This window comes from Lonchura striata, chromosome 1 (genome assembly GCF_046129695.1).
Source record: "Lonchura striata isolate bLonStr1 chromosome 1, bLonStr1.mat, whole genome shotgun sequence".
Taxonomy (NCBI): Eukaryota; Metazoa; Chordata; class Aves; order Passeriformes; family Estrildidae; genus Lonchura; species Lonchura striata.
Genome location: NC_134603.1, coordinates 146656203 through 146671651, shown reverse-complemented (window position 1 = coordinate 146671651; position 15449 = coordinate 146656203). Strand labels below are relative to the sequence as shown.

At 37.9% G+C, this 15449-nt stretch overlaps 1 protein-coding gene across 3 annotated transcripts in view; it reads right to left on the bottom strand.

The window, feature by feature from the left end:
• Positions 1-638: 638 nt before the first annotated feature.
• LARP4B (La ribonucleoprotein 4B) overlaps positions 639-15449 on the bottom strand; it is a 54522-nt gene continuing 39711 nt past the window's right edge. For 2 of the 3 annotated variants that reach the window (XM_021528807.2, XM_021528805.2), the window contains 7 exons: positions 15097-15203; positions 14358-14612; positions 12908-12953; positions 9737-9901; positions 5773-5894; positions 5029-5140; positions 639-4488 (listed from right to left, as the gene is read on the bottom strand). In XM_021528807.2, coding sequence (XP_021384482.1) covers positions 4207-4488; positions 5029-5140; positions 5773-5894; positions 9737-9901; positions 12908-12953; positions 14358-14612; positions 15097-15203 — 1089 coding nt within the window. In that variant the 3' untranslated portion in view covers positions 639-4206. The remainder of the gene's footprint in view (positions 4489-5028; positions 5141-5772; positions 5895-9736; positions 9902-12907; positions 12954-14357; positions 14613-15096; positions 15204-15449) is intronic. The other variant, XM_021528806.2, reaches the window with a different exon arrangement.

Here is a 15449-nt window from a genome sequence, read left to right as displayed (position 1 = left end):
TAAACCACAGCAATTGTTAATATTTCCATACTTACATCCATTGTTATAACTGGTCAGATATAGATGTATAAGAGAAAAAACTAAACGGGGAAAAAAAAAAAAAAAAAAAAAAAGGGGTGGTGTTTGAATTATTTCCAAAATATTAATTTACACAGACAGGGGATATCCCAGAAGCTCTTCTTTCCTAGCTGCAAGACCTTCTTCAAGAACTTCTAAAACCAGCTAAAGTAAATAATAATCCCAAGACATCTCCAGATTCAAATACCATGCAACCAAAGCACCAACCCAAACATTAAAATCTATATTTAGGACTAAGCCAATACCTTATCTAATAAATTGATGAAACCCATGAATAGAGTCTTCAGTAAACAACACAAACTTTTGTGTTTGTTTTAAAAAAAGTTAACCAGTCATAGTTACCTAATAGAGAAAGACACTGCAGCCTTCAGAGATATATCATAGAGGTTCTTGCTGCTGATACAGAGCCTTAGGTGATGGTTACAAGAGCTATGTTGAACAGGAAAGCAAAAGGGTTTTTTTTCCCAAAATTAGAAATATACAATTTCCAAAAATGGGAGCAAATGACAAAAGGTAATGAAAAATACTGCTGAAGAAATGTTTAATTAAAAAATCAGAAATTCAACAGTGCCTAAATCTTTATTTTTCATAACCTACATATTTTTTTTTCAAATTAGACAGTTTTACATTTTTATGACACAAAAGGAAACTTAAATTACTGATAGTTTACATGTAAGCTTGATTCCAGTCTTAATGGAAGAAGAACAAAAACAAAAACCCTCAAAAAGGCTCCCATATTACACTTCTATTTCGTGAATTGGCAGCTGTTAGGTCTCCTTAGAAATCTTGGATTGTCTGCTGCTATTAGTGTAATAGGTTATGAAGCACAAAACCCCTACCTGTAGCTGAAGGAGATACAGAGATAGGTGTGCACCATTACAGTCAGCTGTTGCTCCTGATACACTGCCCCACACTCCAACAATGGCCTTTCCATGCCAAGGGCTCAAGGCTTTGAAGGACAATGCAGCAACATAAAAAAATTGCTACTGCTACACATTTCTAAGTGACAGTGTCACGGGGCAGGACTGATCTGAAATTACATTCAGTTTAGAAAGCAACCTTTTTTCTAAAATTCCTGGAAGAACCTCATTTGACTTGAACCATTTTGACTTGTTTTCAAAATGAAAAGCCATCACCACATAGTTCTAACAGGGTAAAATGCCAATTTTAATTACTGGATCCCTGAACCTTGAGCTCAGCTACTGCTTTTGGGAGATTTTTAATTTTAAAAGCTAAGTTTTAATCCCTCTCTGTATCATAGCAACAGTCTGCATGCAACTTCACAACTCTACTCTGAAAACTCCATTTTGTCACTGAGTGGGGAATGGAAGGAATAAATCTCAAAGCAAAATACAGAAAGAAGTTGTATTGTATATTACACAGCGATTTGGCGTGTCACTTTTTTTTTTTAAAAAAAGCTATAAAACCACATCAGAGGAAGGTTTAAACTTTAGATGCAACAGACTGTTGCTGGGTAAGCAGTAATTACAGTGTATTGACCTATCACAAATGGCAGCAGAATACATTAGAACAGCACAACACATCCCACTGGTCTCAACAGATCACCTCGGGTACCAGCTGAGCACCGGGATGAGCCGCTCACAGCCGCTGGAAGGGACCACTTGCCACTGTTTGCAGCTGGTAAAGCCTTTCACTTGCAGCAGACAAACAAAATGAATCATACAGCTGGGCTAAACCATACACAAATCTAGCTACCGCTTTCACTGCCACTGGGGAAAGGAGAAGGGGATAAGAAAGTCCAATGACAGAAGTAGTTGAGCAGTTTTGGTGATGGTGTCGGGGTCCTATCTCCTCCCACAGCATTCACAAAGTGCGCTTTGGAAACAGGAAAAATCAACAGACTCCACATGCCCTATTTTGACCAATTCTGCAGCATACAACAGGCTGGATTTACAATGCCAACTGGTTACCAATTGATGCTTGTAATAGGAAATTTATCAGGAGTCAACTTCTATAGTTACTTTACAGTTCTATGAACCATGCATTGATACTCTTGAAAGCAGACAAACTTCAGTGTATACTTTTGCAGCAGTCAGGTTTTTCCCAATTAGACTTGATTTTTATTAATGACTTAAAAATTACAGTTTGACTGCTGAAATTCATTATTTACATTGCAGAACACTTTTGAATTGGTTAAATTGTTTGGTTTTAAAGGGACTTTAGGAAAATATTTGAGGGCTTTCAAAGAAGATTTTCGTTCCATTTCCCTTTTGCAGTGAAGAGGCAGAGTCAGTTCAACACACCAGAATAAAATAAGAAAAAGAAAAAACAACAAATTAAAGTAATATTCAAACCACAACATTTAGTTTATCTACATCCAGCTCAACAGCAACATTTATAATATCAATAATTTTTATCAGATTTTTTTCTTTAGGGTACCTTTTTATATGTTCTGATTATTTACAACTGTACAAGCAAAGCACACACTTCCAAGTGCACATATTTAATACAGTATTGACTATTTGCATTTACAGGTTTTTCAACAATCTGAAAAAGATCAACTGTTTAAGATCTTTAAGGTATATTACAAAAACTGCTGCTAGTTCCTGTACTACAGTATGTTTACCCAGTAAGACCAGTGACAATAGATACATACTGTAACTGAGTAATTCTGTATGCCATTCATGCTAACCCTCCATGGGGTCAGAACTCATTAACTCTAAACTGTCTTGTACAAAAGTTAAGGCAAAGTCATTTTCAAGTTTAAATAAAATTCAAGTCTTTAAATATTGGATGGAAATAATTCTTTAAAAAAATCAGTTGTTTAAATAAACATTTTTGTGGAATAAACTGTACTGTCATAGTCAGCAGGAATGAGTTTTGTCTGAACTTCCTGCAGTTTAAACACTTAAAGAAAAGCTTTAGGCATTTTAAAACAAAAATAATTTATATTCAACTTTATTAGAAACTTGCTAATTTAGTGCATCCTTGTCCTTCAGAAAGCGCATCACTTCTAAAGTAAGTAAGTGTGAGAAACCCCATCCCAGAGGTAATATCAGGGATCTCTTCCTCCACCACACAAAACAAACACCATTATCTCACGTCTTGAAAAATTTAAATCCGTATGCCAATGCTTGTAGTTACAGGAAGATGTCAACACAAGGCTGACTAAGATATGAACTCTTTCAAAGAGCACTTGGGGCAGAGTTTTAAAAAAAAGTCTACACAGAGCACAGGGGTAACCAGAATATACAGCACTGACTCAGTTAACTCCCTTACAAGCACAGGGAACCTAAGGTTATCACAAGAAGGCTACTCTGCTTTCTCCTGATAACATCCACTAACAGGCTTCACCACCATAGAAGCTCACAGACTTGATTCTTTCTATTCACAATGTGCTTTGTATTTGCAAATTATAACATCAGTTTTATTCTGGAGTGAGAAGATGGTTACTTGCTTGCAGTAAGTCAAAAAAGGAAATATTTCAGAAAGACTGCTATGGTGCCCTGTAGAATTAAGTTTGTGTGTGCAAAACATCAAAAAAAGATTAAGTTTTTAAAAATGCTAGAAACAGCTACTCATTTAACCTAAAAGTGCAAGTTCATTTGCTGACACTTAGTACAGCAGCCCAATAAAAAAAAATCTTCAAGGTCACATACTAATTTGTAAAATATATCTACTTTCTTGCACTCTACACACTAGCTGCCGGTATCAGTTTTTTGGACACTAATTTAGATATGTACTTGCAGACCAGTTTATTAAAAATATTGCAGCAGTATGTTTCTGCTTAACAGTTTAGAAAAAACTCACTATACAGAACTTGCACTCACACAGCCACAGAGAGGCTTAATAAAAAGTTCATTTTTTTTTTTTAAAGACAAATATTTTACACCTTGAAAAAAAAAAATCACACTAAGCTTCACCTCCAATTAAGCACCAATCTAAATGTAAGGTTTAGAACAACAATCCAGAAATACCCAGAAAAATAGAATGCTTGTTCAAGAGGGGGAAAAAGTATTTCACAAAAAAATATCTTGCAGGCATTGTTACATGCCTTGTATCACTGCAAGCTTCTAACCAGCAACTCATTCTCAGGTATCTTAGTGGGAACATGGGTTTAATTTGTGGGAAACAGACCTCTTCTCAAATCCCTCCCAGGTGTTATTTTCACTGAGGAGATTTTGGAGGGGTACTCTGTTCTTTATTTAAGCGTTTGCCAACGGCTGGAGGGGACGATCTGCGTCCTGACTGTCTTCTCTGGTCTTTGGGTTGTCCAGGATGTGACTTTGCAGGAGGAGGTTCTCTGTTTTTCTCTATTGTTTCTGTGGGCTTTTTTTCTTCTTTCCCACATGCTACAGTGTTTGGCTTCTGTTCTTTCTGGGGTTGCAACGTAGGAGGATCCTTAGTTGTTCTCTGGCAAATTTCCGCGTAACTAGGTTTTCGCAGTTCCTGGGAAATCAGACACAAACAGGACAGAGTTAAACAAAGCATGCTGAGGGGAAAAAAAAAATTAACAGAAAAGGGTGAAGTCCTTGTCCCAAAAGACTGCTGCACCTGGGACAGATGCAGATGAGGGTTCAAGTATCAAGTTACAAAAGCTGCACAGACAATAAAGCTGAAGAAAAGGTAAAACGTAAAATAGCCAGAAATGCCAGAAAAATAGGACACTGGCATAGGGCAAAGTATTTCCCTTTTAAACTCTAAACCCACTGAAGCACAATGAATACTCCGATTTCAATATCACATATGTGTTAATATTTCTACCTTAAGGATACTACCAAGAAAAGGATTCAGACAAGATCTCTTTTGCACTGTTAATTGCATAATTCTATCATGCAAGTAATCATGAAGCCCAATAAGCAAATTTAAAGCTGCTGGACAAATTCTAGGATGTTGGGCTCACATGATTAGGCAACACTGGGTAGCAATAAATATTCTGTTAAATGCAAACTGGATCATTTAGAAAAAGTGAATAATACGGTCACTTACTATGGCAGCCCCATTGACTTGTACCGATTTACATGCAGTACTCAGAGTGGAAGAAGAAAGTCTTTCTGTACTCTGTGTCTCTCTCTGCTGTTTATCCACAACTTTGGAATCCCTGTAATCATCCAGCAGGAAGCAAGGCTCATGAAAAGTGAAACTTCAGGATAGATGAATGGTTTAATAATAGGTCTAAAAAGTTTGAATATGATTGCAAGTAGTTATAAAAAGCTATAATTTGCCTAGCACATGATGACTAGCACTGCATTCAAAAATGTTATCAAAAATAGAAAAAATATATTCCTGTGCAATGTGACACTACCTCTGATTTGTCATGTTCTAATAGCATTTAGTTACTCCGCTATTTCGTTTGCAGATTCCAAATAAACTGTTACCAAAAAACTTCTTTTATGGTATGGACATCAGTACTGCCCACAGGGTCATGGGTTTACTCTCTGTGTTTCAAATCTATCTAAATACAAGACAGTAAGGTATTCATTAAACAACTTCTACTCACAGAAACTAAACCACAACACTAAATTTTCTTCTGCTAAATGACTATTATGATTGAATCACTGTTATGATATTGTTCAGAAATTAAGCTTTATTTCCTTTACTACAAGTACAACAAAATATTACTTCTTTCATTGATTAAGATTTTAATAGCTATTTACATTGTTCTGCCTGATGAAAGAAAATGCAAATGTGATTCAGAGCAGAATAATTATACCCATGTAATTAAGTGCTTACTCAGTAGGCTGGGGTGGCGAAGGAGACCTTTCAAAGGTCCTGGGCAATGTAGAAGAAACTGGTAACGGCTCTCGAGGAATTCCTGATGGAATAGTGTTTGTACTTGCATCCACATTAATGTTCTGAAGGAGGAAAAAAGGCACAGAAAGACAATAAAAATATCCAGTTAAAATGGTTTGCCTGAAAAGTAGCACAACCAGGAAACAGTTAATAATTTGATCTATACTGGCAAATTGACTATAGGAAGGTAGAGAAGGAGCCAATATGTATCATAATGAATATGTTATTTTTTCCTTGACATTTATTTAGAAACATTTGGTTATTTCCAAAGGAGTTAGAAGCTTCAGGTCCCTTTGGGACATATCTGAATGACAAAATCACTTTGAATCATAAAGGTTAGAGAAGACCTTTAATCAATCACCACCTTGTCAACTAGACCATAGTACTAAGTGCCACATCTGGTCATTTCTTGAACATTTCCTAGGGTGGTGACTTAATCTCTTCTCTGGGCAGCATGTTCCAACACTTCACTTGCCTTTCAGTAAAAAAAAAAAAAAAAAAAAAATCCTGACTAAACTCCTGGCACAGCTTGAGGCCATTTCCTCTTGATCTCTTACTGGTTGCCTAGGAAAAGAGACCAATCCCCACCTGGCTACAACCTCTATTCAGGCAGTTGTAAAGAGTGATAAGGTCTCCCATGAGCCTCCTTTCCTCCAGGACACACAACCCCAGTTCCCTCAGCTGTTCCTCATAACTTGTGCTCCAAACCCTTCACCAGCTTTGCTGCTCTTCTCTGGACATGCACCAGCACCTCAACATCCTTCTTGTATTGGGGGGCCCAAAACTGAACACAGGGTTTGAGGTGCAGCAGGACCAGGGCAGTCATTGTCCCCCTGTGCCAGGACATGGGGACAATCACTGCCCTGGTCCTGCTGGCCACACTATTGCAGATCCAAGCCAGGACATCATTCATTGGCCTTCCTGGCCACCTGGCTCATGTTCAGCTGCTGTCAGCCAGCAGCCCCAGGTCCTTTCCCTCAGGGCCACTTTCCAGCCACTCTGTCCCCAGCCTGTAGCACTGCCTGGGGTTGTTGTGACCCAAATGTAGGACCCAGCACTTGGCCTTGTTGAACCTCATACCACTGGCCTTGGTCCATCAGTCCAGCCTGTCCAGATCCCTCTGCAGACCTTTCTCTTCCTACCCTCCAGCACATCAACACTCCTGCTCAACTTAGTACTGTGAACTTACTGAGGGTGCCCTCATCCAGATGACCGATGAGGTTATTAAACCAGACTGGTCTCAATGCTGAGCCCTGGGAAATACCACTAGTAACTGGATTTCTTTCCACCTGGAAATTTTACACCTGCTGGTGACAAACCAGGCTTTGCACCTGTTCATATAACCACAGGCAGCCTATGAAGACTCCTAGTGTTGTGCACTAAGAACTGTCTTCTTCAAAGCTCTACTTCTGTATCATCCCAATATGATGATTTGCTACCAAGCAAAGGCTTTTTCCATACCCCTCAAAAGATTCTGCTTGTGCCAAGTGATACTGTGCTTCCAGATAAATGCCAAATAGGTTCAAGACACATTTATTTAAATTATCATAAAATAAGAAAACTTTGTATCCTGAAAAACATGTATCTCATATTTATAACCATTCTGTTTGTTTTAAAGGGTGCTGTGTTCTTTGCATTGCTTCTGACCTGTCTCATTCTAAAAACCCCAAACCACCCCAGAGAGATTCTGGTATGCATAAAGGGAAACAATAAGAGAACACAAGCTCAGAAGGAACAAGATAACCCTCCTTTTCCCCAGCCAAGTCACCATTCAAAATGGCATAAACCCTAAGACTCCTATGGTCACTGCTAAAAAGGAAAATGGTATTTGGTGGCACAAACCTAGTTTGATTCAAAGTAAAAGACTGCAAGAGATGGATATTTAGAAATAACAGAACAGCTTTTATAGTTTTATTCAATGTAATAGTGTGTGCAAAGGCTTGAAATTGCAAGCTGCTGAGCATTCTGACCTAACTGCATCAAAACTTGTAGGTACATGGTTAAATGTGAATGGCTTCCAGTCAAGCAGACATGCAAGAGCTTTTCCTTGCCAAAACACTCAGCCCTTGATCTGACAGTGCTGCACTTCCTAGTTACAAAATGTGGGATGATTATTACCTGTCATTCCCCAGAGCTACATCTAGAAGAGCATCACTAAGCAAAGAGCATAAAGATACGATGCTTGCATAACAACTGCTGGAAATGATAGACCTTTAGTCCCCTCAGCTTCTGTACACTGGACTTGCCCATCTGTATGAAACAAGGGAAGCACTGTGTAACTCTACTTCAGTGCTTTGTAACACCACATCAAGTGACATGAAAAAACATTGAGATCAAGGTGAAAAGCAGCCTGTATACATTGGCAAGATCGACGTTAGCTCAAACAGCTTTGTAACAGAGCACAATTGCTCTTTGGAGGCAGCTGCTGTTATCTTACTCTTTACTTAAACGCCAGCAAGGAAAGGTAGCATAATCCCCTTTTTTCCACACAATGCTATAGAATAACTCCTGTACACTGGAAAATGAAACTGGTAAATCAAACTATGCTTTTAATGTGACAGGGCACTGCAAGAATTATAAAGTCTCAGTGCCTGACTGATATGAAGACTCCTCTATAGAATAGAGGTCTAAGTTCTTCACCATAAGTACAAAGCAAGTACTAGATCTGTAATGGGGGAACAAAGGGTTTTCAGCTGCAGCATTAAAAGCAAGTGCTGGAATTGTATTTAAAACCTAAAATACAGTCAAAAACCACTTCATAAGTAACAGAGGTAAAATACTTCATCATTAATAGATTTTAGCCAAGAACAGTCTACCATTTATAGTACTGGCTGACAGTAAGTTAAACACTGCTCTTACCATGGCTCTGAACTGCACATTCCCCCTAAACACAATCTTGGAACACAGCAGCCCATCCTACCAACTTGCAGGAGACAGAGTAGATGGCTTGTCTGTACAGTCACTGCCTTGGGTGCAGGCTGCCCTGCTGCCTCCCCCTTTCTTTACCAACCCCTGACACATGGGCACCAAAGAAAACATTCTAAACCCAGTTTATTGCAGGAGAAGACACCAGAGACTGTGGTGGTTCACCACGTTGCTTTGCACTGCTAATCTGGGGCTTAACTTCTTCAGTTGTGGTACAGCTAGAAAAACACATGTTAAATTGGAGCTATCAAAAAAAGCCAATACAGGCTTTCATAGCCCAGAGCGTTCCACAGTGCAGAGGGTTAAGTGAGTCTTGCTGGAGGAGAACATACTGTCACTCACAGATGGCATGGCAGAGACAGTTCTAGGAAGGAAATCTATGACAAACTACTGAACATTAATTTTCAACTGCATCTCTACTACATCTATACAGCAGTGTTTGCCAAGTTATTCTGGGTTATTTTTATCTTTCTGAGCAATTTGACAAGACAACACTGGGATCCAGCTGGTTTTGGTGGCAGTTCTTGTTCCAGCTATGATGCCTAGTGTACTGAGATTATGTAGGCAGCTTCTTTATTTTGGTGCTTAGACGTTTGTCTCTGTCACTTTTAAGTGTTTTATATATAACTCAGAAGTCTTACTTTCAAGCAGGAGGGAAAACATATCACATACTTTTCACCTGAGTCTATCAAAAGCTTGAAGCAGTTATGTACAGCAAAGAGCATATTTTCTAATCTCTGCTATTAACATCTACTTATTAAACCAGCGCCCATATCTCCCACCATTTCAAAGAGAACACCCAACAAATTCTAAGATATAAGTGAAGAAGGCAGTAGCACATTATTTGACATCTGTTTTTTAAGAACATTTTTTACAACCCATGCAAACCCACAAGTTTTTCCATGTATAAACCAAATAAAAAAAACAAGAGGTATGCAATTCTTTGTTTTCCCAACAAAAACTAACATCCACTACTCACTCTTTCTTTTGACGTTCCTATTACCACACTGGACAGTCTGTTTTCAAACAGGTCTTCAGCCTTTAAATTGCCAGCAGCCCCGGGTAATGGAGGAAAGCTAGATAAACCCAATTCAAAGCTGGGAGATGGAGGTTTTGGGGGTGGTGGAGACTGTGTTTGGCCTCTCTGGAATAGAAATAGCATGTTGGGGTTACTGCACTAGATGACAGAAAAGATATGCACCTCTAAACTGTATTTTGCACTTGATTTGTATCAGCAAACCTCTGGAGAAGGCTCCCCCATCTCATCTCCCAAAACACCCAGAGAGTACTGAGGAATGGATGCTTTCACTGTTGCCCTTAAAATATTTAATTATTATTTCAATGCCATGTTATATGCATCAGCTTTAGGGGCACTGGCGTAGTAAGACTTTTTCTCACTGACTCTTCCTTGAGGACAGACACACTGACACAGAAAGGAAAACAGACTGGTTTATGTATCATGATATGGTGAAAATATAATGGCCATTTATGTATAGTTAGTAACATCCTAAATAAAAAGACAGGAATAAACAGTAATCTTATTTTCAGATATATGAAGAAAGGACAAGACGGCATGCCTTGTATGTAGTACAGACAATAACAATTTAAATCTAATTATTATTAATCTATATTGTCACTGTGTAAAAATAGAAAGGTAAGTGTCAAAGATATTTTTGAAACAGAAACTTTCTAACTAAATCCAAGAAGAAAACCAATGTCTCAAGCATAAAACAACATCTGTGTGCTAGATGCAACTATTTTGCACTACAGAGAACAGTTCAGGAGTTAAAATTACCACAGTTTAAGATAATTTGTGAGAACTGCTGGTATGGATTTGTAAGTTATATTATATTTACACAGGAAAAATAAAACTCCTTTGTAATACATTGTAACTGAAGTTACCAATTAACTTCACCTACATCATGTCAAAAAAGAAGTTTTTCTTCAAAGAAGTGTTTCTTGACTGTGCTGAGGCCTGTCCTAAGATGATCTCTGCTGCAAAATACCAAATGCACACCAATCTTTGAAATAGTTCCTATTTCGAAAAGGAAAATATAAGTATATAGTAAAGATGGTGTGCATGTGGGAACAATGCTTCTGAACAAAAAGAACAACAGATATAAGACTATTTTAAGGTCTTTTCCCAAACTACATGTAATGTCCAAAGAACTATATGTCAAGAGGGAAGTAGGGAAAGAATAACAAGAACAATAAGCAAGAACTGCAACTCCAAGCACTGCTACTGACCCAGGATTACCCCATGGAAGAATGCTACAGCAATGGAGACTGCAAATCTCCAAAACTGAAGTCGGATGACCTGTCAAAGGTCAGGGAGAGACTACACTAATCCAGCTCAAACTGCAAGAGGAACAACTCAAATTTTTAAAAGTCATTCTTCAAATCACAGGACTTGCTCTTCTTAAAGAGGACTGCAGTTCTGCAATAGCAAATGCTTTTATGTTACATTTTAAGTGACACAGTTGAATCCTAAAACCCTCAAAATATTAAGGGTGGCATTAATATCTAAAATTAGCAGGATGAGGGAGGACTTCAATGAATCTTCAGCTAACTGCATAAAATTTATCAAGTTAACTTCTTTTAAGTTCTGTACTTGTCTTATGTCTATAGCCTCAGAAACAATCTGATCAAAAAGTTTCAAGCTCTTTTTCATGCAAATTTTCATACAACTCTATACTTTTTTTCATTTAAAAAGAAAAATCTCCTTAAGTCACTACTCTATTCAAATATACCAGTTTTAGTGGTGTCCTGTGTACACTATTTAATTGCTACAGCTTTACAAAAGAAATAGGATACTGGATTCAATTATTTCCACAGTCTAAAGGGGGAAAACTTAATCCTTTGGTTCCAAGTACATCTCCTTGCAGTCATGGCTGTGCAGCAACTCTCACCACTGCTCAAGATGCAGCACTGGCCTCTAGAGACTAAAGAATCTTGGTCCAGAAGAGGCTGGAAGGAACATGGCTGCACAGGCTGCAATTATAGCCTGGTGCTGACAGAAGGGAACTGTGGGTCTCCAAAGAAGTCACATCTACCAGTTTTTACATTCAAAGTTCAAATAATCTTTGCAGTCAGCTCTTTCAGAAGTGCTTCTCTGCTCAGGGAGGAGTCCAAGGTAATCCTTTCACTCCAGTCAGTCATACCTAACCTGTACCACTTCCTTGTTCTTTTAAATACAGAAGAAAGTTAATAGGAAAACATCACTCTAAAAACTCAAGCAGCTCTAAAAGGGCAAAAGGAAGAAGTACTGTGAATCCTACATGCAATCTGGTCTCACTGCCTCTGGGAAGTCTGATGAGAACTAAAAGCAATCAAAAGGAAGGAATCACTTGCTAAACTTTCCTGCTCCTTTATCTAAGTTCACTCAGGCCATTGAACAGCCTGAACAGGAGCCACAAACACATAAATGCTGTGATTCCAAACCTTTAGGAATGTGTTATGGCTCATGCAGTAGCGTTACTTTAGAATTGTAACATGAATAAGGAAATAACCTGGTTCAACTTCATGAATGTGCCATGTGTGGCAAAAATGAATTCCAAAGAAACAACTGGTTTTATCACACCAAACCTTAAATCCTACAAAAACATGTTTTTTCTCTTCTACATTTAGTGCAGCCTTTTCAAGTATCAAGTCTACTTTGGTATTAACCTTGAATTTCAGTTTCCCAAAACCACAGTATTTTAATAGTTTTAGCATACCCTTACCTGGTGGCACTTGAAGAGGCATTTAAGAAAATGAACTGACCACTTCATAACAAATATTTTTGCTACACATTATGCCACAAGGATCTATACAATGTTCTTCACTGTCACCATGATTGACAATGAAGTATCAATTGTTTTGAACTCCAGATGTTTAGTTATTCCTGAATGTGAACACTGGCATGTTGACAAAAACTGAGATGGAAATTTCCTGCTACTGCAAGAGTAATTTTAGCTTTTCCCTGACTTCTGCATTAATGGAAAATCTCTGACACCCAAATGCAGTAAGCTCACATGACTAAAGAGCTTTAATCAACTGATGTACAACTGCTTCTGCAGTAACTTATGTCACCTGCTACTCCACATAATATCCACACTCTTGCCTTGTTACTCTACTTTTATTAAAGACAAATAAGATCATGAACACTCACTGTAAACTTGTCCTCCCTTTTCTTTCGGTAGCCGTATGAGTTTTTCCTAAGGGAAAGAATGAAGATATGAGAATCTTGCCTATAAATGGATGGAAAGCAGTTAATGAAAAGAGGAGAAATTAATTCCAATTGCTATTTCATCCATCTTCGTTCTACACAGGTTACTAAGAAATGTTTTAGGGAAAAATTCCTAGAACCTGTCCTCTGTCCTTAAAATAAAGGTATACATCTTGTGCAAGTCGGTGTAAGAATACACTGGTTACAAGTAATTCCTGTGCTACGACAAATGCTAAAAGCATCTCAGTAGAGATTACATACTAGGGTTAGACAAAATATTACAGTATCTAAATAAGGGGGTCAGGAATTTTTGTATACCAGTGTAACTTCTCAAATACAGCTAACTATTTTCAATCCAGGTAAGGCTCCTTCAAAACATTTTCAGCCCTTCTTCAGGTGAAGCCCTTCCAATCAGCACTGTAAAATTTGCACTGCATTCTAATTCAGTATCAATATATTTTCTAAGTTAGTTTGACTTTTATTATTCTAAATGTATTAAATACTGAAACATCAAAATATAATTTAAAGTACGGACTATTCCTGTACATTTCTGAGCAATCTTGTTTCCTGAGTTCTTAATCATACTTTCATGTAGTAGTTATAATACAATTTGGTAAATTAGATTTAGAAAAGTATTACAACCCTTACACAAAATACCCATTTAATTTTGCAATGATACAAGTCTGAAATAGGATCATCTGCAAAACACTTATCTTCCAATTCGGTAAGTCACTCAAAATGTGATTTACATGAAGTCATAAATACAGCCATTATCAAGGCTGCACAGTACTTTTACAAAGCACATATTAGAACTGTATTTATAAATATGCAAATTTTCAGCTCCTCAGGTAATTGGTTGTGGTTTTTGTTTGGTTGCTTTCAAAACAATATAACAATAGTTTCCTTAGTTGCCTGTAGCAGTTTTTCCTCCCTCTACCCAATCCATCATCTTTGCTGTTGTGTATGTCCAATTTGGTCAAAATTCTGATGCTTCAACCGAAAACGTGAAGAATGAGCACTGCTAATACACATTCAGGTGTACAATCTACAATGCTGAACAATGGAATTGAGCAGAATTTCTTCAATAAAGTCAAACAACATACAAAAACTTTCTTGCACCAGATGAAGAAAGGATAGAGGATTACATCTTATAGATCTAAATTGTTCATCAGTTGCCAATAATAATTTTCATCTGGTGGGAAAGTATGCAAGTCTGCTTTGCCTTTGTTCTGTATTTAACACTTTCTGTGAAGTACTTGGCAAGATTTTAGGTTTGAGGAGAGATTGAGTTTAAAGCAGCATTGAGAACAGTAACATACCACACCTCTACTAAACAGCAGTTTAGAAGCAGCAGTACTTGGCTGTTCAGAGGACAACTACAGAGCACACTCACCTTCCTCTCCCTAATCCAGGGGACGAGTCAAGGCTGGTCTGTTCCATCCGCCCAGTTCCCACTTCCCTCTTGGTGTAACTGGTGGTCGCGCTCTGCACCCGTGTCCTGCTTTGTCCCGGCTGCCGCGTCTGTGGACTCCTGACGCCATTGATTAAACGATCAGCAGAAAAGTTGAATATTGTAGGACTGTCTAGAAGCCCAGGTCCCCTTTCTGCACTGGGTATTGTATGTCGTATATGTGACTTGCTAGGATTCCTATAAATTCAAAAGTCATTTCAACATACGTGCACTATCAGAGATCTTCTGAGGCCTAAGCCTATTCACAGAATTCAGAAGAAGCAAGATCTTCAGTCCTTTATCACTTATTTCATTTATAAGAATGATCAATATTCATTTTAACAGGTCATGTGAATTATCAAAATTAATCTTTTCCCTCTCTGTTTTCAACTAGACCTTTACTAGATGAATAATCCTGCTGATGACATGTCATCTCAGAATATTTCAGCTTATTACCCTAAATCACAGAACAGACACGTTCTCTGCTTTCAGATTGTCCATTTACATCTCAAAACACTACATCCATTAACATCAGGAGCACCATCTGCCCTTTGGCCTCAACTCTGGCACCAGGTTCAGTTTCACAAGTATTCTCAAGTTAGCTGGTGTTACTAAAATAAGCAGATGAAAACCCCATGTGCCAGATAATGCAACAGTATTGTTAAAAGATAGATGAACTTGCCTGTTTCTGGGAGGATATTGTCTGAGTGTTGTCAGTGGAGAAGCAGCAGGCTTGAAGGTTGGAGATGTGAACCCATTTATAAATCCAGTATTTGGAAATGGTGTTACCTAAAAAAATGTATTGCATGCTTTTCATTAAAAACAAACTGAGTATTACTTTTCTTAACCCCATATTTTATGCCATTCTGTGCAGGACAGTACTCTAAAGGTTGTCTCAAACAGCAACAGAGTATCTGTCTACTGCCTTGTAGCTAACTTACAAAATTTCTGAAAAAACCCCAAGCTTCTGTTTTTCTGAGAAGTTAGCCACTACACATATTCAACTTATGATAGTTCAAGAAGATTGAAAAACAT